The following is a 26351-nucleotide window of genomic DNA, read 5'->3' as shown; positions in this document are numbered from 1 at the left end:
ACTCCTCTGGGGAAGTCAAGGAGAGGGTCCTGGGAGTGGAGGGGAGCAGACCGCAGCTTCCGGTGAGTCCAGGGAGGCCCCTGGCCATCCCCTGCGGGGTGGGGTATCTGACCTCCCAGGAGCACCACATCCCAGTGCCCAGCCCTGGAGCGTCAGCCCCCCTGGAATCAGGTCAGCAGCCTGGAAACTAATAGAATCTCCTAATCTCGTTAGGGAGAGAATCAAGCTCGTAGGGCACATGTTGGGGAGGAATCCGAGTTCAAACACTTCATTACCGGGAATTCTGACCTCACCATTCTCACTTCGGCAGGGCCCATTTGTAACCTTAAAGGGATTATTAGCTTGGCCAAGGGGGTCATTTGCAAAGTTAAGGGAATTAGCGGGCCGAGATGGAGACTCTGAAAAGTTAAAGAGATTAGCAGGCTGCAGGCCCCGGGAGTGCCTTCCTGGCTTCTGCTGGCCCCCAGTGAGACGCGCTTACCCGTTTCTCATCTGGAAACAAAGCGCAGTGCAGGCACACAGTGGGTGCCGAATCAGCGTGGGAGGGCTGGGGGAGGAAGGGCCACCCCAACAGACAGCTCGTGTTTCCTATATCCAGGTTGTTCCCTGTCTGCCTGGGAGTGCCCATCTCAGAGGGTCCGCTGGGGCCGGGTGAGGCACAGGGAGCAGCCAGTTCTTAGATGTCACCTTCCTCCCCGTCCCCCCACCATCCAGCAAGTGAGGGGCAGAGCCACAGCTCTGACTCCAGCCTCCCCATTCCCTAGGGAGGCTCGAGTCAGAGTTAGAAGCGGTTAGAACCTCTGCAGTTAGGAGAGGTTTAAGTTTAAAAGATGTGGCTCTCCAAAGAAATGTCAATGGTTTGTACAGTTGATGTTTGGCTCTGTGGACGAATGAGTTTGCCGACCACTGCTGCAGGTGAAGGAACCAGGCCTGCAGATGGAGGTGTGTCCTGAGGAAGGCGGATGCAGCAGCCTTCTCTAGGCTTACTCAGCACCGCCCTCCCCTCCCCGGATCCCCCAGAACCACGGGCAGCCCACGAAGGCTTCCCGTCAATGCAGCCCTGCATCGCCGAGTCTGTGAGCCGGTGCTGGGGGTTGCGGAAGGCGCCTGGCTGTTCAGCGTGCAAGAGCAAGGTTCTATCACCTCTATGGGTCACAGGGAGGATGAGCCTCGGCTACCCAGGGTGGCAGAGCCAGGGCCTGGGGTGGGAGCTAAATCCATCTGGGCTCAAGTTCAGGTCAACCTCTGCCAACTGGGTCCAGCGGACACCGGTCCCCAGGCTGACCCATATCTTCCGGTTATACGCAGACCACCCCTCACCCATCCACCAGTAGTGACCCAGGGCTAGCTGGCTGCCTTGAGCGCCATGCAGTGTGTGAGACGCCGGGGGTACAGCAGTGAGCAGAACGAACAAGAGCCCTGCCCCGGTGGAGGTTGCCTTGTAGTCAGGAAGACGGGCAGTTCCCTGGCCAGCATTTCCAGGTGGCAATAAGGGGCTTGTGATAGAAAGTTGCCAGGGGGAGGGGTGGGGTGGGGAGCTATTAGTTAGAATAACTGGGGAAGGCCTTCTAGCAGAGGTGACATTGAAATGGACAGGCAAATGGTTTAGGGAGCCAGCCACCATGACATGGGAGAGGAGTGGTTTAGGCAGAAGGAACAGCAGTTCGAAAGGCTCTGAAGAGAAATAGGCATGACATGAAAGAACCTGGGAGAAGGGATCTGGAATGAGTTTGAGGAGTTGGGATGTGGACTATGCAGAGCCTCGTAGGTCAGAGGAAAGTTTGACTTTATCCCGAATAAGTGGGCGGAGGGGAGCTGTTGATCGGAGGAATATCGTGACCTGGTTTTTAAGGGACTCCCTTTCTGCTGTGCAGTGGATATAGGGAAGAGAAGAAGAGGCCAGTGAGGAGGCTATGGGGGTGGCTTTAGGAAAGAGGTGATGATAACTCGCACCAGAATGGTGTATCAGTCAGCTGTTGCCACAGTAATGGTGCGTAACAAACTACCCCTAAAGTCCATGGATGGCAACCGGTTTTTATTCTCACGCTCGGTCCTCTGCAGGTTGAGAGCGGTGTGGCCGGACTAGGTTGGGCTTGTCTGGGCTGCTCTGCTTGGGACTTCACGTTGGCTTGGCTCCACCCTGGGTCAGACTCAGGGCTGCTCCTGTCTGTGCTGAGGCCCAGGCTGAAGGAGTGGCAGCGACGGAGGAAAGCTCTTTCCTTGGAGGACTGCAGCACAGGGGCAAGGCCAATGGCACCGCCTGTTTAAGGCTGCTGCTCGCATCGTGTCCACTGACGTTGCGTTGGCCAAAGCGTGTGTGTCACCAAGAGGACAGGGAAGTTTGCTGATCCACCCTGGGATGGGGAAAGGGTACCTACTAGCTAAACGATAGCTCGAACTCTTACCAACAGCAGAGGAGGAGGAGAGAGGTTGGGAGAATTTAAGACACACGGGTGAGCTCAGCTGGCCAGGCGTACCTAGGTTCTGTTATTACACCAGCCACCTCGGCCCTGGCAGGTGCCTCTGCTCGAATACTTCCAATCACTGGGAGCTCACTACCTCCCTGGGCAACCTTTCAGGGCCGTCCCCCCAGTTGGCAGAGGTTGACCTGAACTTGAACCCAGATGGATTTAGCTCCCACCCCAGGCCCTGGCTCTGCCACCCTGGGTAGCCGAGGCTCATCCTCCCTGTGACCCATAGAGGTGATAGAACCTTGCTCTTGCACGCTGAACAGCCAGGCGCCTTCCGCAACCCCCAGCACCGGCTCACAGACTCGGCGATGCAGGGCTGCATTTTCGGGAAGCCTTCGTGGGCCGCCCGTGGTTCTGGGGGATCCGGGGAGGGGAGGGAGGTGCCAAACATCAACTGTACAAACCATTGACATTTCTTTGGAGAGCCACATCTTTTAAACTTAAACCTCTTCTAACGCCACTTCTTCAAGATAGACTCCCCCAGGCCGTGGTATTTTGTGGAAGAGCCAATACACTCCAAGGGCCAAAGAGCCGCATGTGGCTCGTGAGCTGCGGTTTGCCGACCGCTGACCTGCAGCCATGATGGGAGCGCGTTGCAAACAGGCCCAAGCGTGCAGAAGCACAGGGAGCAAAAGGCAACTTCTCCCTGTCCTCCGCCCCCTCCCCCAGTCCCAGTCCCCAGAGAGGCCCCCTCTACCAGCTCAGTGTGTATCTGCCCGGTCTCGTCCTTGGTTTTCCACCAAAGGCTTTGTCCTAGAGGTGCTCCCCGGGGAACACGCATGGAAGGGCCTCGTTCTTGGCGTTGTCCGTATCAGTGTCCAGAGTCAGATGGTCCCCACCGGTGATTTTCAGATTCTCCCTATTGATTCGTTGCTTTGTTGCTATGGTACCAGGAACAATGCTGCAGTGGGCATCGCTGCCTGTATATTTTTGGCGCGTGTGTATAATTATTTATGAAGCTGGGTTACCAGATGAGTAAGTGCAGGGCCGGTGGACAATTTTCTCGGCAGACAGAGCCAAATGGACTCCACAGAAGTCCCCACCAGCCACGCGGGAGCATCGTGCTTTATGCTTCCGTGACTGTCTCCGGGGCCCGTGGCAGATGTTTTTCTCAGCTTCGTTACGTTCTGGACTCTAGGGAGCTTGTGGTCAATTATGACTCCCGGATCATCTTTGCATGGGCTAGCATGTACGACAGCATCTGGTTCATAGAACTGGGTGATGTGGTTCCAGTCCACACTCAAGAACCACCACGGCCTGGAGATGGTGAAGAATAGAGAGCGAATGAGATGATCATCGTTGAGAGGGTGGGGGGAGGGGTTGTTAACGGGGAGGGAGGTGGGAGCAGAGAAGCCCAGCATCTGCTATTCCGTCAAGTCCCCCAGCCTGTCTCCCTGTGACCTCCCCAACCTGAGTCTGGGCCAGCAGCTGCCCCAGGTCCAGTGGACACCGGTCCCCAGGCTGACCCATATCTCCCGGTTATACGCAGACCACCCCGTCCGAGGAGCCAGGCAGGCCCCAGATGCTGACCCCCTCAACTCCGTGTGTGGATGGCTTCGAGGCGCCAGGAGAGCGGCAGCGGGCCCTCAGCGCCGTCAGCATCCTCACCAGTGCCCTGGAAGGTCAGCACCCCTCAGCTCCGGTGTCATCCAAACACTCCCACTTCCTGGTCTGGGCACCCTCAGCATTACCCGGACCCGAGCCAGGCATCCCCCAGCTGCTAGCCCGCCGGGGACATCCCCCCCCCGCCCGCTGTTCCAGACTTCTCCGTCTGGTCCCCTGTCCCAGGCATTTCATTCGTTTCCGCTTGTTCTTCCCTGGGCATTGTCAGGAGCCATGTATGTTTCTTTCAAACTTTCCCACAAGTGTCCTGGCCTGTCCCAGGTGCCTGTCGGTCTCATCTGGTCCTCCCCTGAGCATCTCCCTGTCTGCCGGGGGCCATCCTGTCCCAAGCATGCCTGCTCTGGCCTCATCCGAGCCAGTCCCACCCTTGGCAACCCACATCTGAGGCCTGGCATCCCCATCTAGTTCCCTCCTGCCCCATATGTGTTCACAGTTTCTCCGGCCTGTCCCAGGCACCACCGCGCTCCCTGTCCTAACACGTCCACATCTGTTCCTCTCTATTCACTCCTGAGGGTCCTTACTATCTGAACTCGCCTGTCTCAGATGCTGCCTCCTTTTCAGTCTATCCTGATCTGTCCCCGTTTTCCCCACATCCATCCCCGCCCCCTGTCATCGTGGCCCTCTTCTCCCATATTTTTAGAGTAAGGAGTCAAGACACAGTTCCTTTCCCTTCGTCTTCCCTGCCCCGTTCGTGGTCCCCCTGCTATGCGGCATCCCTGTCCTCTCCCCGGATAAGTCACACATCTTCCCGGAGCACCTGAGTGATGTATGAATCGGTCAACAAGAGCAAACCAGCTCCCCGGTGTCCCTCCCCCAGAGCTGGAGGAGTCTCACCGCAAGTGCCCGCCATGCTGGAACCACTTCGCCCAGCGCTACCTGATCTGGGATTGCTGCCCGCTGTGGATGTCTATCAAGCAGAAAGTGAAGGTCATGGTCATGGACCCCTTTGCCGACCTCACCATCACCATGTGCATTGTGCTGAACACGCTGTTCATGGCCCTGGAGCACTACAACATGACGACGGAGTTCGAGGAGATGCTGCAAGTTGGAAACCTGGTAAGGGCCTCTGGGAGCTGACTCCAGAGGGGGCATCCTGGTGCGAACGGCTCTCGGCCAGCTGTCCCGGCCTTCCTGGCACAGGGCACAGGGATCCGGAGGGCAGAAGGATTTTTCCGATGGTGGGGTCATCGTGGAAGGCATCTTGAAGTAGGGAGTTTCAGGATCAGCATTTAAGGAACTGAGAGATGTAGTTGGGAGGGAGAGGTTGGGGATAAAGGTGAATGAAGATGCTCAGAGGTGACAAAGCAAAAGGGAGGTGGGATGGGCCTAAAATGTGTGGGGACGTGAGATTTGGCAGCAGTAGATGGAGGAGGGGAGGGGGTGAAGAAGCAGGCAGTTCTCTGATAGCCATAGTTTCCGAAGGTGGACATCAGTGTTTGTTGGATGGAGAAAAGGATGGGTGGATGGGTGGGTGGGTGGACGGATGGATTGATGGATGGATGGATGGATGGATGGATGGATGGATGGATTGTTGGAGGGAGAGAGGGAGAGAGAGATGGGTGAATGGATGGACAGCTGGGTGCAGCGAGTAAATGATGCAGAGCCAGATCTGAATTCTGACTCAGCTCTTACTAACTATATGTGACCTCAAGCAAATCACTTCGGCTCAGTAATTGCACAAAACATATTTCTTGAATTTAATAAATGTAAAATTAGTATGACAGTATCAGCTTCATGGGAAGCTAATGAGGACTGAATAAGATAATATGTGTAATGTCCTTGGCTCAGAGTCTGATAAACGATAAGCACTAAAGGTAAATGATAGCTGTGGTTATTACTGCTGTGGTTATTATTAAAGAGACTGTCCCTGGAAGTCAGGATCTCTGGGTTCTAATTCTGATTTCTTTCCCTTGAGATGAAATCAAGCCCTACCTCTTCACGAGAAAGAGGGGAAACTGAGGCCTGAGAGGGGCCATAGTGGTGACAGAGCTGGGCATGTAACTTCTGTCTCCTGACTCTGAGCGACAGAGCCCTGTTGGCTGTGTCCAGATACACAATCAGCCCTCCCCCGGGGGAGCCCCGGGAAAGGCTGGCAAAGACCCCGCTGGCTTCGAGGAGGAGCTCCTGGGATTATCCCCAAGTTTGGGGAGAGGAAAGGAGTCATTTGATCTAACCCCTCTCTTCCTGCAGACCCAGCTCTGTCTTGTCCACCCTCCACCAGGCAGGCAGGTCTCCCACACTTTGGGGTGTGAAGATTGTCTTCTCTTACTCCTTTCTCCATCCAGAACGCTGGACAGCTCTCTACAGGATCTAGTCCGCTGTCTTCACAGTTGTGTGCGTTTGCTGTAATTCTAGTTTTATATGCAAACAGAAGGGAAAGCTGTATCCCAGTCTGTAGGTTGCCTCATCACCCAAGGTGCCTCCCTTGCGTTGGTCTTCAGATGGCGGTGACGTAGGGTTTCCGTTGAATGCGGTTTTATGGAGGGTGACCCTTGGTTTGGACCAAGCTCTGAGTCAAGGTGATAAGGAGCTCTGTTGACTTCACCAGGTCATTCAGTAGTGATTGAATCGCAGCTGTGTTTAACTTGTGGCTCGATTACTATTAGTAGGTCACGTAGTTGGGTTATAGCTATATGTTGTTCTGTTTGGAGGGCTTTATTGCTCGTATGTAAGGTTTTTATTGTCTTGCAGTTAATATACTTTAGTGGTTTAAATAGTCAATGAAAAGAAACAAGACCACAGAAATAAACATGGGTGAATAATCCTGGTAGGGAAAAAGCCTTTAAAAGCGTGCCATCAAAGACAAATGCTAGAAAGCAGATTTCTAGATTTGAATAGCTTTGAGCCCATCATACACTGAGTGGCCAGATTATTATGATTTCTGAACACATGATAATCTGGCCACTCAGTGTGTGTGTGTGTGTGTGTGTGTGTGTGTGTGTGTGTATTAGAAGCCCAGTACATGAATTCGTGCATGAGTGGGGTCCGGCCAGCCTGGCCAGGGTGGGGGGGGGGGGGGAAACATGGGCAGTTGGCTGGCCTGCCTGCTGGTTGAACTCTTGGTCGAGGGGACAATTTGCATATTAGCCTTTTATTATACAGGATATACACTGAGTAGCCAGATTATTATGAATTCAGAGATCATAAAAAACTGACCACTCAGTGTATAATCGAAGGTAAAAGGCAATGCTGTAAGGCAAGCCTGAGAAGTCTCTGACTGCGAAACAATTAAAGATATAACTAACATTCTTTGACATGCAGAGCAAAGTTCACGAGAAAGTAACACAAATGCCTGCTTGCCAAAAACAAGGGATTTAAAAACCATAGCAGTACACATGCAATGGTTCTGTCGTTGCTCTGGATGGGGTGAGAGAGTAGTTGATGATTTGAGTAATCTGGGAGTTTGGATTTCAGTGGCCATGTAGAGACAAGATGTGTCTTTGGGACAGTGTGAATAGGGGTTGGAACTAAGTAGCCCGTAGGTATATGACCCTACATTCAGTAAAATAGTGAACCAGAAAAACCCACACACAGACACTAGGAATGATAAAGAAGGAAGCTTATCAGTGTCAGCCAGCAAATGCAGTACTGAGAGGAAAATTCATAGCCTAAAGTATACAGAGGGGAACAAAAGTAGGTTTGCCGTTATTCATTTGAAAAATAACACAAAATTAATAATACAAGAATAAACTCTGTGTTTCATGTCCTCACAACTGTAAACGCACTCTTGTCCTTCCCTATATACGTTAAAAAGGGAAAGTTGGAAATTAATGAGCCTATCATTTGATTCAAGTAGTTAGTAAAAAATGTAGAGAAAATTAAAGATAAAAGCAGGAAATTAATACATAATTTTAAAAGTGTGCCAATAATTATGGAGAAGGCCTTTTTTTAATCAAATGAAATGGTTTTTTTTAATAGTTCTTTATTCAAAGTATTACATATGTCCCCTTTCTTTCCCCATTGACCCCCTCTAGCACGCCCCCCACCTCCCCAATTCCCCTCCACCCCAACAGCTCACCCCTATCTCAGGCTCTCAACACTCCATTGTCTGTGCCCATGGGCCATGCATATATGCATAAAAGATCTTTTGTTGACTACCTCCCACCCATCCACCCCCACCTTCCCTCCGAGATTCCGCACTCTGCTCCATATTATGGAAAAGTTTTTTTAAACAAACATACTCTGAAAAGACTAATAGACAGATTTTTTTAGCAGGAATAAAATGTAAAGATTGAAGGGACAAATAAATTAAAGATGGAAAAGATGCATAACTATACCAACAGCAGAGCTTAAAGCACAATGTAAAACATTGTAAACAACTTAATAGTAGTACATTTCAACAGACTAAGTGAAAAATTTTTTTAGAAAAAAAATGGAAGTTACCAAGAAGAGATTTAAGACCATAAAGAAAAGAGAAAAGAGATAAACTGAAACAAATCCAGCAGTGTATGATTAAGAAAAATCAAATAAGTAAAGAATAAACGCCTCGTGATCAAGTTGTGTTTATTCCAGGTACATATGATCTTCCCTTCAGTGTGGAAAAATCATCTAATAAAACCAAACCCTTTGTGGTAAGAACTCTTAGCAAACTAGAAATAATCCGACCTAAATGATCTATAGTATCATTCTTGGCCATGAAATATTATAGCAGTCTTCCCGTTAAAAGTCAGGAACAAAGATAGATGGGAAGCTGGTGGTAGTCATAGCTAATATTTTCTGAACACCTAATTTCTGATAATAACTACTAAGGGAGATGCTATTATTATTACCCTGATTTTATTAATAAGGAATAGAGGCACAGAGTAATAACTTAACCAAGGTCACACAGCCAGGAAGTGGTAGAGCCAGGATTCACAACTGAGTCGTCTGTATCTAGAGCCCATGTTCATACCTGGGGCACTTCACTGCCATGCTCTAGCTCCAGCTTTGTGTCTACCTCCCTGCTTCCAGTCCAAATCATACTGAAGGTCCTTATCACCATGGTAACAGAAGGAAAAGAAAGAAGAGGACAGATCGAACATTGGTTTTCAGATTATATTATTATCTATGTAAGTAAGGAAATCTACGCAAAGACTATCAGGACTAATAAGAGTGTTTACCAGTTGTTACTAGACACAGGCTCAGTTTACCCACATTAATTCTGCTCCTACCCACCAGGATCATTTGGAGAGAGTCATGTTTAAAAGTTGACACTCTTAAAAATAAACAGCAATAAAAACTATGAAGAATCTAGTTAAATGTAAACTATTAAAAAGTACAAAAGAAGACTTAGATTAGTGACAAGATATACCATTTTTCTGAATGAACGTCTCAATATTGTAGAGATAGCAGTTCTTCCCAAATTAGCCTAGATACTTAATGTAATTCCAGTCAAAATCCCAATACACTTTTTATGAGAATTGACAAGATAACACTAAAATTCATATAGAAAAGTAAAGTCTATCAAGATAAATTAGGAATAAGATGGGAAATTTACCCTACATGTATTAAGATATATTATAAAGTTATAGTATTGGTGCAAAGATATCGATAGAACATTGGACCACTGCTACAGAATTGAGAACTCAGAAATAAAAAGTGCATATTTGGTGACTTGATAAATAATAAAAATGGCATTATAATTCAGTTGAAAAATGATAGACTATTTAATAATGAATAATGGTGGGCAGAATGGTTATCTATAGAGAAGAAAATACATTTAGATCCCTACCCACACCATACTCATTTGTGGGGAATTGGATCCAACACCTAAATATGATAAAGCAACATTTTTAAACTTTCTGAATAAAAGCGAGAAAAAAAATGTTAGAGTTTGGAAGGCTATCTTCAGCAAAATGAAGAGTTTATGCCATGAAAGAAAAGATTGATAAGTTTACTTAAATTAAAATTTAAAATACCCATCAAATAAAGGATACGATAAAACAAAGTGAAGTCACTACCATAAACTAGAAATTGATACTGTGAAAAGTATTCAACCAGAAAGTCATGAAATCCAGAATCAATATTGAATGCTCACGCATCAGTAAGGAAAAGAGGGACAACCCAGTGGCAAAAAGACAGCACAATGGACAGAGGAAATGACAGGCAAATCCCAAAGGGGATGCTCAGATGGATATAAACAAATGAAAAGAAACACAGATGGAAGGAGGTGGGCTAGAATGGAGCGGGGTGGGGGGTGGGGTGGAGGTGGGAGGGGGCAGGCAGGGAAGGGGACATATGTAATACTTTCAGCAATAGAGATTAAAAAAAAGAAGAAGAAAGAAACTCAGAGGAATGCAAATTAGAGCAACTTGGAGATACTATTTCTCACTCCTAAGAGAATCAAAAATAAACTTCCACGTGTTGACAAGGATATGAAACAGTGAGAAGTCTCACTTTGTAAGAGTCTGGATTTGGTTCAACCATCAACAGGGAGAAATTGTACAATCAGGTAAATCACAGATGTGCATAACCTACCAATTAACAAATATACAAATATATATATATATATATATATATTTACACACATATACACACATACAAACACACACACACATATATATACACACACACATATACACACACACACACATACTAGTCTCTATAAAGTCTCACATGTCCATAGAAAAAGACACATACAAGAAAGTTCTTTGCAGTGTTGTTAAGTGTAGGGAAAATTAGAATCAACATAAATGTTCCTCCATCCATTAAAAAAATAGATAAGTCAATTGTGGTGTATTTGTACAATGAAATACACTTAGAATGAATACATATACATATATTGTTATGGATAAACATAATGTTTAGAATAAAAAGAACTTGCAAAAAAGAACACATATACTTGATCAAAATGAATTCTGCTTAAAATAATGCAAAGATACTATTCACTGAGTGACCAGATTATTATGATCTCTGAACGCATAACCATCTAGCCTCTCAGTGTATATCCTATATAATAAAAGGCTAATATGCAAATGTCCCCCTCAACCAGGAGTTCGACCAGCAGGCAGGCCAGCCAACCGCCCATGTCCCCTCCCCCTGGCCAGGCTGGCTGGACCCCACCCATGCATGAATTTATGCACTGGGCCTCTATACACACACACACTGAGTGGCCAGATTATTATGTGTTCAGAGATCATAATACTCTGGCCACTCAGTGTATATTATTATCATATACATTAAAACTAAAAAAGCATGCATGCTTTTAGATAAGTGCAGAAGTCCTCAGTGCCTCCCCACTGCCCTCAGCATCACCCCCAGCTCCTCCACCTGGCCAAAAAGGCCTTGTGGACTGGCCGTGCCTTCCCTCCAGCCACACGCCCCTCCTCTTGGGGCCATGTCCTGTGGTAGCAGTTGGCACCCCTCAGAGGAGTATCCCCAGCTGCCTGGCCCATCACAGGATGGGCTCCTTGAGCATGGGTCTCTGCTGGCTGAGGCCAGGCATCTCAACGAGTGAACCAGGCGAGGCCCCGCCTCTGCCCACCTCAGGAACGTTTCCAGAGGAAGAGGCGGTCACTCTAAATCTTGAAGGACAGCACGGGTCATCTCTGGTTCCCAAACACACTAGCTACATGACCCGAGCAAAGTTACTTGGCCTCTCCGTGTCTCCGTGTCCTTACCCATAAAATAGAGATGATAATTTCATTGTCAGCTTGTTGATGGGGAAAAAAAACACACACACAAAACAGCAACATTTGCAAAGCATTCCAGCCTAGCTCTTAGGACAATTAAGAAATAGTGGCTGGTTGATATTCCAGTGAGAAAAGTTCAGCAGGTGGACAAGGAGGGAGTGGGCATAGCGTGACCAAGGTCTTGAGCCAGGAGAGCCATGAGGAGCTATGGGAATGAATGCATGTATTGGGCACGTGTGACGTGAGGGTGTGTCCTGTGGCAACATGGGCTGGAAGGAGTCTAGGGCCCTCGAGTGCTTCCTGAACTGAATTTCTCTAGAGTGCTCAATGGGCCTGTCTGTTTCTGAGGGACAGGCTGACAGCTCATGCTTGGTGAGCAACAGAGCAAGCTGGAGGACTCAGGGCAGAGGCATCCCTAAGGGGCTAGGCCACAGACAGGCAGATTCCCACTGGGAGCCTGGGTGCAGTCAGAGCTGGCAGCCCAGAAGAGGGACACCCTGTGGGAACAAGCACCCCTGACGGCCAGAGGCTCTTTCCAGCCCAATTGTGGGGAACCCCTGTTTCCCGCGCCCTCCCAGGTCTTCACGGGGATCTTCACTGCCGAGATGACCTTCAAGATCATCGCCCTCGACCCCTACTACTACTTCCAGCAGGGCTGGAACATCTTCGACAGCATCATCGTCATCCTCAGCCTCATGGAGCTGGGCCTGTCCAGCATGGGCAACCTGTCGGTGCTGCGCTCCTTCCGCCTGGTACCTGCTGGGCCTTCTGCAGGGGGGCGGGGCAGGTGCCTGGGGCACCACTCACTCCCCCCAACTCTGAGCCATCATGCCTTCACCCAACAGCTATTGGGTGCCAGGCCCAGTGCTGGTGATGTGGGGGGCAGGACAGAATGAGATACCCCTCCAGAGGAGCAATTAGGGTGGCCATCAGATGATTGGCAAAGCCCTTTATGATTCACCCTGTAGTCCCAGGAGTGGGGCTAATATTACTATATCCCCATTGCACAGATGAGGAGACTGAGGCTCAGAGAGGTTGTCGCCCTGGGTGGTTGTGATGGGAGTTCCTGCTGTCCTGTCATGAGGGATCCGGGCCTTTGCTTTGATGGTCACTTGTCTGTCAAGGGCAAGTGCCTCTTGCCTTGTGTCTTCACAATGTGGGGAATCGCAGAGTTGAGAGAGCTCAACATCTACATGCCAAAGAGGGGTTCTTTGGAAGAATCATGGTTGAGGCAAGTCAGTGATTCAGAAAGAATTCAGAAACCACTTCCCAGAGCCCCATGGCAAGTAGCAGGTGGAGCCCGGTCTGCCGACAGCTCTCTGGGGTTCTGCCTGCTGGTTTCAGAATCCGCATTTAGCGAACAAATGCACACACCAATCACCTGCGGATCTTGTTACACTGTGGATGGCAGCTCAGTGAGTCTCAGGTGATGCCAGAGCTCCTGGTAGACTGTGCTTTAAGTTTGAGATGCCTGAGAGGTCCAGACTGGGCTGGAGGGGGGTCAGCGAAGGCTTTCCGGGAAGTCTAGCACTGACCAGAAAGGCAGCGTGGTGGGAGCAGTGGAGAAAGCGTAGGCGGTGAGTTCTGAGCCCAACTCCACTGCCACGAGCCAAGGAGCTTAGACAAGTGACTCCACTTTTAAGGGCTGTCGCCTTCATCTGCCAAAGGAGGGAGTAAGAGTGCCAGCCCATGTGTTATTGTTCTGTATAAGTTGATGCATCCTAAGCACATGGTCTGACGCAGTAGATTGCTAAGCACTGACCCCTTTCTCTGTTATAACTAAGAGGAGAGAGAAATGGAGGAGGTCGGGTAAGTTAGAGCTGGCTGAGCTGGCCTGGAAGGGTTTCTGATGAAGGGCCTGGCAGAAAAAGGACATCCCCTGTTGGGGGAATCTAGAAAGTTCCCTGAAGTGAGACCAAGGGGAATAGGAGGCTAGCGTGAAGACAAATAGAAGGGCTGTGTGTGTGTGGGGGGGGGGGGGGGCGGGGGGGAGGGGGTGAGTCTGGAGCTGCTGACCGGACTCCCAGAGCAGAGTCCACTAAAGTCACCTTCAGGCTGTGGGAAGGAACAGTGGTGGATGCTCTTGGAGAAACCTGGAGGAACCAGGTGTCAGTGACCTTCAAGGGCTCCCTGGGTTCTCAGGCAGGAACTGTGGGAGGGAGAGAAGGGTGTCCGTGGGCACCGGGAACCAGAGCCTATCACAGGACCCCTCCCTCCCCAGCTGCGGGTCTTCAAGCTGGCCAAATCCTGGCCCACGCTGAACACGCTCATCAAGATCATCGGGAACTCGGTGGGGGCACTGGGGAACCTGACGCTGGTGCTGGCCATCATCGTGTTCATCTTCGCCGTGGTGGGCATGCAGCTCTTCGGCAAAAACTACTCAGAGCTGAGGCACCGCATCAGCGAACCAGGCCTGCTGCCCCGCTGGCACATGATGGACTTCTTCCACGCCTTCCTCATTATCTTCCGCATCCTCTGTGGCGAGTGGATCGAGACCATGTGGGACTGCATGGAGGTGTCTGGGCAGTCCCTGTGCCTGCTGGTCTTCTTGCTTGTCATGGTCATTGGCAACCTTGTGGTAAGTTGGCCAATGGCCTGGCGCACACACCTTCACCTACTCATCCATTCATCCACCGGCTACCCATCTGTCTATTTATTTGCCCTTCCTTCCATTCATCCATTCATTCACTCAGCCTTCTGTCTATCAAACCACCTATCCACCCATCAATCTCTCATCCATCCACCTATTTACACATCCATTCATCCATCTACTCATTTACTCATCTTTCCATCTGTCTTCTCATTCATCCATTCATTCATCTACCCACCAATATACCCTCATAGGACTTTTCATCCATTCACCCATTCCCTTCCCATTTATTTTTCTCTCTACTCATCTATATATCTACCTATCCAGCCAGCCATCCACTCATAAATCAACCACCCATTAACTCACCCATCCATCCGTCTACCTCTCCATCAATCTATCTACCTATTTACTTACTAACTGACTCATTCATTTATATCACTCTTTATTTGTTAACTCACTCTTTAATCTACAGACCTACTTGCCTCCTTATTATTTCCTTATTTTACCTTCATTAATTTACTTACCTAATATTTTATTAGCCATTCACTGGCAATGATTTATCGCATGGTTTTTTCAATTCAACTTAACAAATATCTGCTGAACCCCTGTTGTATGCAAACTATTTTGCCAGAGGCTAATGGATATACAGAGTTGAATGTGGCCCTCATAAACTTGAGAGAGTGGGGAGGTGGGGAGTTAAAAAAAGGCATGAAATTAGAACTTTTAGAATGATCAGAGAGCCATTAAGGGGTGCTTATCGGTGCTGATCCCCTCCAGCTGGAAATCAGGGAAGGCTTCCTGGAGGAGTGTTTAGAGCTGACCTGATAGACATGTAATGCTAGAGAGGAAGGGGGCGGGGTGAGCAAAACACAGGTGCCAGCAGGCGGTGGTCCAGGTGAGGTGGGCCCGTGGGAGCCTTGTATGTCTCCCTGGGTAGCTGTGGTGGCAGTTCCTGCTATCCTATCATGAGGGATCCATGATCCCTCATGCCACCGTTACCACCTGTCTGTCAAGGGCAAGTGCGTCCTGCCTTGTGTGTTTGCAGTATGGGGAATCTGGGAGATGAGAGAGATCAAACGCTAAGTGCCAAAGAGGGGGCCTTTGGAAGAGTCAGGGCTGAGGCAAGTCCGTCGTTCCGTGTCCTCTGTGGACATGGAGCCCCCTTCCTGGGTGCACAGGTGGCCCACACATGCTCAGACACCGCACCCGCATGGTCTGGCTCCCAAGGGCATGGGCAGCCCTGGTTCACGTCAGTTCATAGAGAGGTTTTAGGTGGCGGGAGTACTTACTGTGAGCTGCAGATTCTAGGGCCCTTCCTCAGATGGGTCTATCTTCTCCTCCCGTGTGCCTTCACGAGGCCAGGGCAGGCCCAGGCTGAGACGGGGTCAGCCTCCTGCAGGCCCCACGGGCGGAGGAGCCCAGAGAGGAGGACGGCTTTGGTGCACAGAGCTACTGGAACCCGGCTCTTTGGCTGGCCTCACAGCCCTCCTCCCAGCTCCTCAAACCGGGGGACTCCACGTGTCCAAGGAGGGTGCGAGCACAGAGCTCTCAGAGGAGGGCCAGCCTGAGCTGCCCTCCAGCACACAGCCCTGCCATTTCCCAGCACATCTGTCTGGGGATGAGGAGATTAGAGGCTGCTGGGGAGGGAAGCTGACAGCCCACGCAGGCGCCCTCCTCCACCTCCCCCCTCGCCCTGGCTGCCTCAGGAATTGGGCTGCTGCCGGTCGTGGGAGGAAGCAATTGCCATTAGAATGGGAAGTGATGATCAGGCAGGGGCTGGGGAGCAGCAGCGTGATTGACAGGGAAAGCACTAGAAGGAGACAAACTTCTGAAGCTGCCGACAAGGGAGGCCCTAGTGTCGGGTGTGGGTGGACGGACGGGGCTACCCAGGCGCCCCCTGCCTGCCCTGCCCCCAGCCTGGGCCCCAGACATCTGGAGGTCAGGGGCGGTGGGCGGAGCGTGAGCTAGGGCCGTGGGAGAGGATCCAGGGTGGGCCACAAGAACATGGAGCAGGCCAGGCCGGAGGTCTGCGGAGACAGCAGCTCTGGATCACATTCCATGCCCTGCCCCCCGCAAAGACGCCATAAGAAAGGCTACAGGTGTCCAAAGTGACCATTTCTCCCTAGAGATAGGATCCGGAAGTCCTGCTTCTTAATCCTCCCATGCTGTCCACGTGGATGTGTGTTGCTCTTTTTAAAAAAAGACCAGTATCAGGGCTGGTGCTCCCGAAGAGTCTCATTCCCAGCTTGCTGACAGGTGTGTCTGCGAAGCTTGTGAGAAGCCAGGGCAGGGGCTCCGAGTGAGAACTGCGCCCCCGCCTTCACACAACTCCCTGCTGCACAGGCCCCCATCCCAACTGAACTCCCTTTGTGAGGGGATACCAAGCCCAGCGTGGGGAGCTGTGTCGTTGGCCTGTTGGCCTGGTAATGCTCCCAGCCGGGTGTGGCCTACGTGGGGGAAGGAGCCCAGCACCAGCTTTATTTAACCTTCAGGAAGCTGGCAACTGGGCCCGTGCCCCGGCCCTGGTCACTCAGCAAACGTCTGCTTTTGTAGCAACAGCTACAAACTCACATTTGCAAGAAAGCATCTTGCAGGATGGTTTAGCCCCACGCAGTAATCCAGACCACGCAAACGCAGAGGACCATGCCAATCTCCCTTAGGAGTCAAGTCCTTAACCCCCAAATTTAAAATTTTTATCTGTACTGTTAATATAACCGATGTCCCCCTAGTTCCCCATTGACCCCCCCCCCCCACATACATCATTTAAGTAGCGTGACTCCCAGCACCTCTAAAACCTTGACCCCTTCCCTGACTCCTTAGTACAATGGGCCTTGGAGCCAGGGCTGGCCCCTGGCACCAACCCCGGGTCCCTTCACCCCATCCCATTGTCTGCTTCTGCACCCAGCACCCATCCAAGTATCCCTCACCGCCTAGACACAACTCTGTCTCAGCAGCCTGACCTGGCAGTTGGTCCCAGATGCCTGAGGGCTGCTACCTGGGCTCTTGTCATGCCATTGTCCCCTTCTCTGCTCAGTGCCCCCGAGGCCTCGCCTGGGAAGCATAGCGAGACCTGGGACAGGGTGGAGGGTGCTCCACAGCAGGAGGCCCAGGTGTTTGAGTGGTGAGTGGGTGGGCGGAGCGGGGGGGAGACTCTGAGGCACGTCACTACCCCTCCAACGGGTGCAGAGTCAAATGCCCCAGCCTCTCTGGGTGGGATTCTGTCTGTCCCCAGTGGCCCCAGACTGGATCCCGCTTCCCAGAAGCAGCCCTACGCCCTCTCCCGAGGCAGCTGTCGGCAGGGAGGCCTGCGCTTCGGCATGGACCCAGGCTTCGCCCGTGGAACCTGGGCCAAGACACAGGAGACCTAGGGCTGTGCAACCTCAGCTCCCACGTACTGAGACCCTGGAGGGGGGATCAGAATGTGTATTTCCTCTCACTGCCAACCCATGTTCGAGAGAAGGGGGGTTAGCATCAGGGCCTGGGACCCAGGGTTGGACCTAGAGCTGTTGGCCTTTGGCTGTCCTAGAGGTCCCTGGGCCTCAGTTTCCCCATCATGGGCCCAAGGCGGAACCCCCGCCCGGCGCCCGCCTCGGTGAACCCAGCATACTGTCTCCCCAGGTCCTGAACCTCTTCCTGGCGCTGCTGCTCAGCTCCTTCAGCGCCGACAACCTCACGGCGCCGGACGAGGACGGGGAGATGAACAACCTGCAGCTGGCCCTGGCCCGCATCCAGCGGGGCCTGCGCTTCCTCAAGCGCACCATCTGGGACTTCTGCTGCGGGCTCCGGCGGCGGCGGCCCCCCCCGAAGCCTGCCCTTGCCCTCGCCCTCGCCCCCCGGGCCCAGCTGCCCAGCTGCATTGCCACCTCCAGCCCCCCGCCGCCCGCAGAGCTGGAGAAGGCACCTCCGGCCCGCAAGGAGACGCGGTTTGAGGAAGGCAAGCGGCCAGGCCAGGGCACCCCGGGGGACCCGGAGCCCGTGTGTGTGCCCATCGCCGTGGCCGAGTCAGACACGGAGGACCAAGAGGAGGACGAGGAGGAGAACAGCCTGGGCACCGAGGAGGAGTCCAGCAAGCAGGTGAGCCCCGCCTGGCACCTCCCCCCGACTCGGATGCAGCACCTGCTTCCGTAGGGTGCAGGGCTCTGCTGCCATGGCAACCAGCCTCAGTGCCATCGCTGCCCCTGCCAGCCTGCCCCAGCAGGGCCGGTCGGTGGTAGGAGACAGGGTGTCCCCCAACAGCATGCCCTGTAGAGGGGAGCTGAGACCCGCTCTCAACCCTCTCCCCAGCCCAGCCCAGCAGGGCATCTTGGAAGGGGTTGCTGTCCATGGTTTATCCCCTGGCTGGTCATGGGCAGCTGTTTGTATGGGAAGGGAAACCGAGGCACAGGGAGAGAGAGAGAGGGAGAGAGAGAGAGGAGAGAGAGAGAGAGACTGGCTAGGAGTTCTTCCTGCCTCTGGGACAGAGCCAGGACCCCGGGCCCTGCCCCCACTCTGACCACTGTCTTCCTCGGGGACTCCCCAGGCCAGTGTCTTGATGAGAAAAGAGTGCATCTCCTGACCTCCCCCTGCCCCTTCCCCTCCTCCCAGGCCCAGGGCTGATTCTGAGATTTAAAAATAAGCATCCGAAGATGGCAGGTGTCAGAGACGGCACTATCTTATCTCCCAACCTGTTATTTTTAACACTTGGGGCCAGAGTCTGGACACAGGAGCAGTGCCCCCTTACTGTTCCCTCGGCCTCCCCGTGGCCCGAGCCAGGCTCATGTGGCTCCGTCCTGTGTTGGGCCTTCAGGTCCGGCAAGGTGGACGGGCTTTTCTGTGTGGCTGGGCCCATCCTGGCCGCCTCCTCTGGGCCTGCCCGGTGAGTCTGGCCTGAAGAGCAGCTGCTTCCCGGAGTGGAGTGTGATCCGAGGCTTCAGGCTGGGTTCCACAGCCCCCTGCCGCCCTATGGCCCCAAGCCAGCTTCAGCCCGGCCAGCCGGGCCCAGACAGTGACGGGGGCCGCAGGGGGCGGGATGCTCCCAGCCTCCAGTGACCTCCGGGACGCTCCCAGCGCAGGAGTGGAACTCCCACTGCCTGCTCCTCCTTTCCCTCTCCTTTGCTTCTCTTGAGCCCATGGGGTCTAGCTCCCTGGGATGTGTGTGTGCGTGTGTGCGTGCATGTGTGTATGTGTGTGTCCATGCGTGTGTGCATGCGTGTATCTCCCTGGGATGTGTGTGTGCGTGCATGTGTGTGTGTGTGCGTGCATGTGGTTGTGTATGTGTGTATGTCCGTGTGTGTGTGTGTGTGTGTGTGTGTGTGTGTGTGTGCGTGCATGCGTGTATGCAAACTGGGGTGCCATAGGAACTCACAGGAAATGTCATCGTGTCCATCCAAAGTGCAGTTTGTCGCGTAAGGGAGCTGGGCATGGCGGTCCAGCTGCACCCTGCCAGGGAGGGGGAGAGGGCTACCAGCCCTTTACCAGGACCTACCAGGAGCCCCCAGCCAGAGCCCCCAGCCACCCACTCAGGGTTCCCGAGGGAGGGTCCTCGGTGCGATGAGGCCCCGGAGGAGGGCAGGAGGCATGGGCAGGGCCTGAGGCAGAGTCGGGGGGGGCCCTGGAGCTTATGGCCGGGAGCTCACGGGCGGAGGTCTCTTCAGCAGGAGCCCCCGCCCGCGTCCAGCAGCCCAGAGGCCCCTCCGGAGCCCGGGGCCTGGAGCCAGGTGTCTGAGACCGCCTCCTCCGAGGCCGAGGCCGGCGCGGCCCAGGCGGGCAGGCGGCAGCAGCGGGAAGCGGAGCCCCGGACCCAGGGGTGCCGCGAGGTAACACACGCCTGCGCCCCAGAAGCCTGCGGGGTGCTGCCTCTCGGGCTGGAGCCTGCATGGGCCTGGGAGACCCTCTGCAGAGGGGACCACGGAAGGCCCTGTCCACACGGGGGAGGGTGGGGTGGCGTGGGGCCCGGAGCCACGGGGAAACCCCAGAAGCTGCCATCCCAGGACGAACCCCCAACCTCGATGTGTTCACCCCTCCCCACCCGTCCCTGTGCTTCAGTCCCATTTGTCAACTGTGTGTCCTGTGCAGGATCCCCCACCCCCACCCGGGGGACTTGAGGCCGCTCTGAAAACAAGTGCCTGGCTTCCTGGGGTGCCGGCCACCAGCCGCTGCTCACGGGGCTAACGCAGAGGCCGCAGACGGGAGGCCTGCCGGAGGGTTTTGTTCCGACCACAAAAAGGGTTTTCATGCGAATTGGCTGCCAACGTCTAAAACCCAGGAGCGTTTATGTAAAAAATCTGCACTTCTGGCTTCTCTGGAAAGGTGGTTGGAAGAGCCGCCATGCTGGACGGAGGCGGTCCCTGCACCCGGGGGGGGGGGGGGGGGGGTGAGCTCTGGTTCCCATCAGGGCCCGCCCGCCCGCCTGGCTCCCCTTAATTCCCTGCCTGGCCCCCCATGCGCATCTGCACTAACAGATTGTGGCCCTGCTATCCCCCCACCCCCGCCTGCTCATGCCAAACACCATGCAAGAGGGGGTCACGTGGTGAGAGGCCCTGCCTGGAGCCATTGCCCTGCAGCCTGCCGTGGACACCCGCTCCGAGGGGGCGTGTCTCCTCCGCCTTGTCCCTGGCATGGGAGGGGCCTGTGGGAAGCTTTGCCATCAGGGCCCGTTTGGGAGCGGGAGGGCCTGGTGGGGCCGTCACCCCGACAGCACCAGAAGGCACCCAGGAACCGGAAGACACGGAGGGGCAGGCAGTCATGGGGAGCAGGGCTTTCCTACTGGACTGTGGACCTTGGAACGGGTTTCGTGGCTTCTTCCTCTCTCTAAATCCGTTCACATTGGACCCCATAAAGGGGAGGGGAGGTGGGAGAAGGACCCGGTCATCCCATTGGATGTTGAGAGCTGGGCCTCCCTGGTGACAAGCCCGCATCCTCTGGGCAGCCCCCGCGTGAAAGGAAAAGCAGGGGGAGACCTCCGCCTGTGCCTTTCCCAGCTCAGCCTCCACAGCGGAGCTGGGGGAGGGGGGGTCCTCCTGGCAGCGGGGGCCACCAAGGCAGGCCTCACCCTGGGCCTGGCTCCACCCTGCCCCTGAGCAGCTCTCCATTCCCACCGGCGCCCGCCCATCGCAGCCTACATGTGAAAGCTAAGGGTGAAGGCTGGGGACTTGAAGACACCAGCCTCAGGCCCAGGAGGAAGGGACGGGAAGACAGTGGGAGGAGCAGAGGCCCCAGATCTCGGACGGCTCATCTCTACGTGGGGCCCGCACCTGAGCAACAAGGCGCCACCTGAGCGGAGGATGTAGACGGGATCGGAAGCCCGTGGAGGCTCCCCTTCCTGCCAGAAGCCCTGCCCGGCCTCCCTGCCCTCAGCGTGGGCTCCCGGAGGCAGAGCCTGCCACAGGCTTCCAGCACCGAGGACCTACTGAGGGGGCACTCTCAGGAGACACCCACAGGGAGGGAAGCAGCATGAGGCAGAGGCGTGATGGGGCGCAGTTGCTGGATTCTGGCCTCAGCGTGGTTCCCTCCATATCAGCCCATCACACTGGCTTTCAAGCAATTTCCAGAGAAGACAGCTCCCAGGCTGAGGGCGGTTCTGGAGCTGGAGCCGGGCAGCAGCCAGTGCTCCCGGTGGCCGGGATGGGTGCGCTGGCCTAGAGGAAGGGAACTGGGCAGAGTGCCACCGTGGCCCCTACAGCCGGCACCCACACGTGGCACACGCAGACACGCACAGGGCACACCGCGGGCGCACCCTTCTCTGTAGTCAGGTTAAGCGAGGTCCAGGCAGCAGAGCCCTGCATGCCAGGCAGGGCACGGCCCAGCACCTTCCCGCTCTTACTCCAGACTCCTTGCCTTACGCCAGCACCCACAGGAATGGGGGGCGCAGGGGTGGGTGGCTGGCCTGTTCTCTGCATGTCTGACCTTGTGCTTCCATGTACTCAGGATGCTGGTTCTGTCTCGGTTCTGGGTGTGGCGTGCCTGCTTCCTCTGTGTGTGCCCATGTGCCAGTGTGTTTCCGTGTTGCCACCCCATGTCTGTTTTGTTCCCAATTGGACGGATGCTTTATCCCCATATTTTGTCCCAGTCTTTGCATCCCCACAGCCCTGCCCCAGACCCCGCAGACCAGAACCAGAGACCCAGAAGCCCCGAGGCCCAGCCAGCCTCAGCTCAGCCCTGACTGGCCCTGGGGGACCTCTGGGGCAGGTCCCATCATCCCGGGCTCGGATTCCCCGGGAGGGCAATGGAGAGCAGTGTGGGCACCATCCCAGACGCCCCAGGCTGGAGGCTGCTCCATGGCCCACACTCACGTCCTTGCCTTCCCTGCCCCCCGCTCCGGCCCACAGACCCACGAGGACAGTTACTCCGAGGGGAGCACAGCGGACATGACCAACACCGCCGACCTCCTGGAGCAGATCCCTGACCTCGGCGAGGACGACAAGGACCCGGAGGACTGCTTCACCGAAGGTCCTGCCCTGGGTGGCCCTGTGCCCCAGCCTCAGCCCTGCCGGGAGGGGCAGGAAGACCAGCAGCTCCTTGGGGCCCGTGGCCATGTTACACCCCATCCTGGCCCAGCTTCCTCCCCTCCCTCCCTTCCCCATTCATCATGGGGGCACCAAGGACAGGTGCCCCTGTGTTTGTGGGGTGCCCCTGCGTTTGTGGGGTGGTAGCATGACTGTAGGCTCCCTCAGCGGCAGGGCCTGGGTCTGATTCCCCGCTGTCCCCTCAGGCCTTGGCATGGTGACTGGCCTCTGTAGCTTTTATAGTGAATGGGGGTTGTATTTGGAGGGCAGCTGGGGATGCAATGCGGGATTGTCCTCCACGTGGCACATCATTCGGGGCCAGTCCAGGGCCCGTTCTTCCCAAGGCCAGAAATTGCACACATGGGGAAGGCCCAGGGACAGAGCAGCCCGGGGAATTCTGGGACATTCTGGCAGGAGGAGGGTTTCCCAGAGGAGCAGAGGACAAGATGGAGCCCACCCAACCCAGCCCACACCTGCCAGGCCCTTCCTCCACTCCCTGCGTGCCTGGTCCATAGGGCCTTTCCACGTGTGGGCTGGGGCAGACAGCATCCACAGCCCTCCCTGCCCACCGTGGCCCCCGCCCGCCATGTTGCCCTGCTCCTCACCCACCATGGTAATCTCTGTCTCTCCGTCATTTCCTTCAACCACCGAGCTTCCTGCCATCAGCCATGGGCATTCCCAGCCGCCGGCCGGGGCCTGACCCCGCTCTCTCCCCCACAGGCTGTGTCCGGCGCTGTCCCTGCTGCACCGTGGACACCACGCAGGCCCCGGGGAAAGTCTGGTGGCGGCTGCGCAAGACCTGCTACCGCATCGTGGAGCACAGCTGGTTCGAGAGCTTCATCATCTTCATGATCCTGCTCAGCAGCGGAGCGCTGGTACCCTCCGGGGGATGCAGGGCTGGGCAGGGAGGGGTGGCGGAGAAGGGGAGGCTGGGAAAGGAAGTCTCCCTCCGGAAAGCTGGGTCAGGGATGGGGGCAGACCCTCTGCTGAAAACGTCCTCCCCCAGGGCCTCAGATCAGGAAACGCTCAGCAGCTGGGAGCACAGGTGCAGGTCCGGGCAGGAAGGGCTTGGCCGCGGTCATCGTCGGTCCAGGCCTCCTTGTTTCATGAAAGGACAGTGATTTGCCCCAGATCGTTTTGCATAGGTCACAGGTCACTGGGCTCACACACCTGAGCTCTGGTGACACTCTCCCCCCACCCCTCCCCGCCATCACCACTGTGCACGGCTTCAGGCGCTCCATCAGGCGGGTCCAATGCAACTCGTGATTCCGGCTGAGACGACCACGGTGGCTCCGCTGACCCCAGGTTTTCCCGGGGCTGGGAGACCACACTGTGCGGTTCACACGTGTTTACATTCCATCCCACACCAAGCTTTTGCAGAAGCATTAGGTAGCCCGCCGCCCCAAGGCCCCACCACCCACAAGCAGCAGGTGTGGCATTTGAACCCAGACCGTCAGATTCCAGAGTCCTCTGTCCCGGCCTTCCGGTCGGTTCGATAGGTCTTTTCCAAGCTCTCCTCTGTCTGCGTCTGTGAGCCAGGGAGAGCCTCGGGGGGGATTCCCTGTGTAATCGGGGAAACCAGACTGAGCAGGCTGGAGAGAGTCAGAGATCAGTTCAAGAAAGTGGAGCAGCATTGAGTAGATGACTCAGGGTGATGGAGGGTCAGGGGGAAATGAGGCAATCAGGAAGGCTTCCTGGAGGAAGCAGATGGAACATCTGTGGAGGACAGGGCGGTTTATTGAGCCCTAGAGAAGCAGATACCCTCATCTGGCTCCCAAACACCCAACTCTGATCTCTCAGATCCCTTATTACAAGAAAGGGAACAGCCCTAGAGAGGGCTCTAGAAGGTGCTATTGAGCAGGGAGAGGGATGATCAAGACGGCAGAAGAAACAGAACCTTTCCTGACCCAGAGGGAGCGAGCACCTGATATTGTGGGGATGAGCAACTAACAGGAGACGCTTGGGATTACAGAGTGGGAAAGGGTCGCTTTGATCCAAGACTCGGTGCCCCCAGCTGTGATGCCCACTGTGGGGCAGGCCATGAGGAGGCACTGTGGCCGTCACTTCTAACCTCTGAGCCTCCCCCTCCGCCCTGACTGCCCACTCCTGTTCCGGAGTTGGCCCAGACACATGACTTGCAGACTCGGCTGTTTTACCTTTGGCAGCTAGAGCGAAATCTCTGCAGACTGCAGGGAAGGATGACTTGACAATATGTTAACAAGTTTTGTTTTTAAACAACCACAAACAAGGGCAGCCAGAGCCACTTAGTCTGGGCTGGGGAGGAAAAACTCAGCCTGGCATAAGTGAGGAGGAGTTTTGGCAAGCAAAGATGCATCTAATCAGGGTAGACAGCCAAGCAGTGTTAAAAAAAAAAAATGTCAATGATATATGGAGAAAAGAAGTCTCGGCGTGTTATTGAAAGTTATAAACTTGTTTAACAGAAAGCAGACTATAAATCCCTTCCAAATTGCTGAAAGAAAACATAGATCTTACAGTAAAAGATAGAAAAAACAAATAAGCAACAAGGAAGCATTAGATCAGAAAAATAGAAAGTAATATGGCAGAGGCAAGATCAAACATGTGTTTTAATAATAAATGTAACTGGATAAAATTCATCTTTTAAAAGAAAAGGACACTGGATGGATTTTTTAAAAAGCTTCAGCTATTACTCTCAAATGACAATCCTGGAACACTGTGACTCAGAAATATTAAAAGTGAAATAATAAGGTATTTCAGGCAAATGAAAACAATGACAACGAAAACCAGAGTGCTTTTGTTTGTTAATATTAAACAAGGTTGAGTTCAAGGGCTTGAGATATAAAACAAAGAGGGTCCCTACCTATATTAAAAATGTAACTGTTATGAATATATTTGCTTGGGATTGTATAGCACTTAACATAAAGCAAAATCATTGGGGAAGGGGGCCAGAATGGCAGTAGTACAATAGTGCAGGGAGATTTCGCCACATTCCTATCTTTTTTTTTTTAAGGGAGCCCAAGGTGAATGATGAGAAAGTAAGAGAGAACTTCACATTTTTAGATTTCTTAATAATTTTAAGAGAGAGGAAGGGAGAGGGAGAGAGACAGAAACATCGATGTGAGAGGAGCACACACCAGCTGCTTCCCGCACACCCCCTCCTGGGGATCCAGCCTGCAGCCCAGGCACGTGCCCTGACCGGGAATCGAACCAGCGACCTTTTGGTGCATGAGAGGATGCTCAAGCAATGAGCCTCACCGGCCAGGGCTCTATGTTATTTTTTTTATAAAAAGCATACAGTTTTATAATCAGAGAAAACTCTTTCTTGAACAACTCTCCAAGTCCATACTGGGACCTGAATTCCCTGTTGTCCTGTGTACGCGGGCTGGATTCGCCATGCTCAGGGCTCAGCAGGCAGGCTCGGGCACTGTGGGCAGCGCTGGCCCTGGACCACGGCTGCTCACGGTGGCCTGCAGGCAGCCAGGAGGCCCAGAGCCACAGGTGGAGGCCGCGCCCAGGGCCCTTGGTGGCCCGTTCAGTTGGCTGGACTGGGAGGCTCAGAGCACTTCCTGACGGGGACCAGTCACTGGAGGGGAGC

At 54.0% G+C, this 26351-nt stretch overlaps 1 protein-coding gene across 6 annotated transcripts in view; it reads left to right on the top strand.

The window, feature by feature from the left end:
• Positions 1-26351, top strand: part of SCN5A (sodium voltage-gated channel alpha subunit 5) — a 90813-nt gene that overhangs the window by 47287 nt on the left and 17175 nt on the right. For 2 of the 6 annotated variants that reach the window (XM_036431896.2, XM_045579427.1), the window contains exons 13-20: positions 3961-4093; positions 4912-5150; positions 12283-12456; positions 13926-14282; positions 17913-18368; positions 19931-20089; positions 22601-22721; positions 23498-23652. In XM_036431896.2, the coding sequence (XP_036287789.1) occupies positions 3961-4093; positions 4912-5150; positions 12283-12456; positions 13926-14282; positions 17913-18368; positions 19931-20089; positions 22601-22721; positions 23498-23652 (1794 nt within the window). Of the gene's footprint in view, positions 1-3960; positions 4094-4911; positions 5151-12282; positions 12457-13925; positions 14283-17912; positions 18369-19927; positions 20090-22600; positions 22722-23497; positions 23653-26351 lie in introns of all 6 variants that reach the window. The other 4 variants (XM_036431894.2, XM_036431895.2, XM_045579428.1 and 1 more) reach the window with 2 other exon arrangements.

The sequence above is a fragment of the Pipistrellus kuhlii genome, unplaced genomic scaffold (assembly GCF_014108245.1).
Source record: "Pipistrellus kuhlii isolate mPipKuh1 unplaced genomic scaffold, mPipKuh1.p scaffold_m20_p_11, whole genome shotgun sequence".
In the NCBI taxonomy this organism is placed as follows: domain Eukaryota; kingdom Metazoa; phylum Chordata; class Mammalia; order Chiroptera; family Vespertilionidae; genus Pipistrellus; species Pipistrellus kuhlii.
This window is presented reverse-complemented; position numbering and strand designations above follow the sequence as displayed.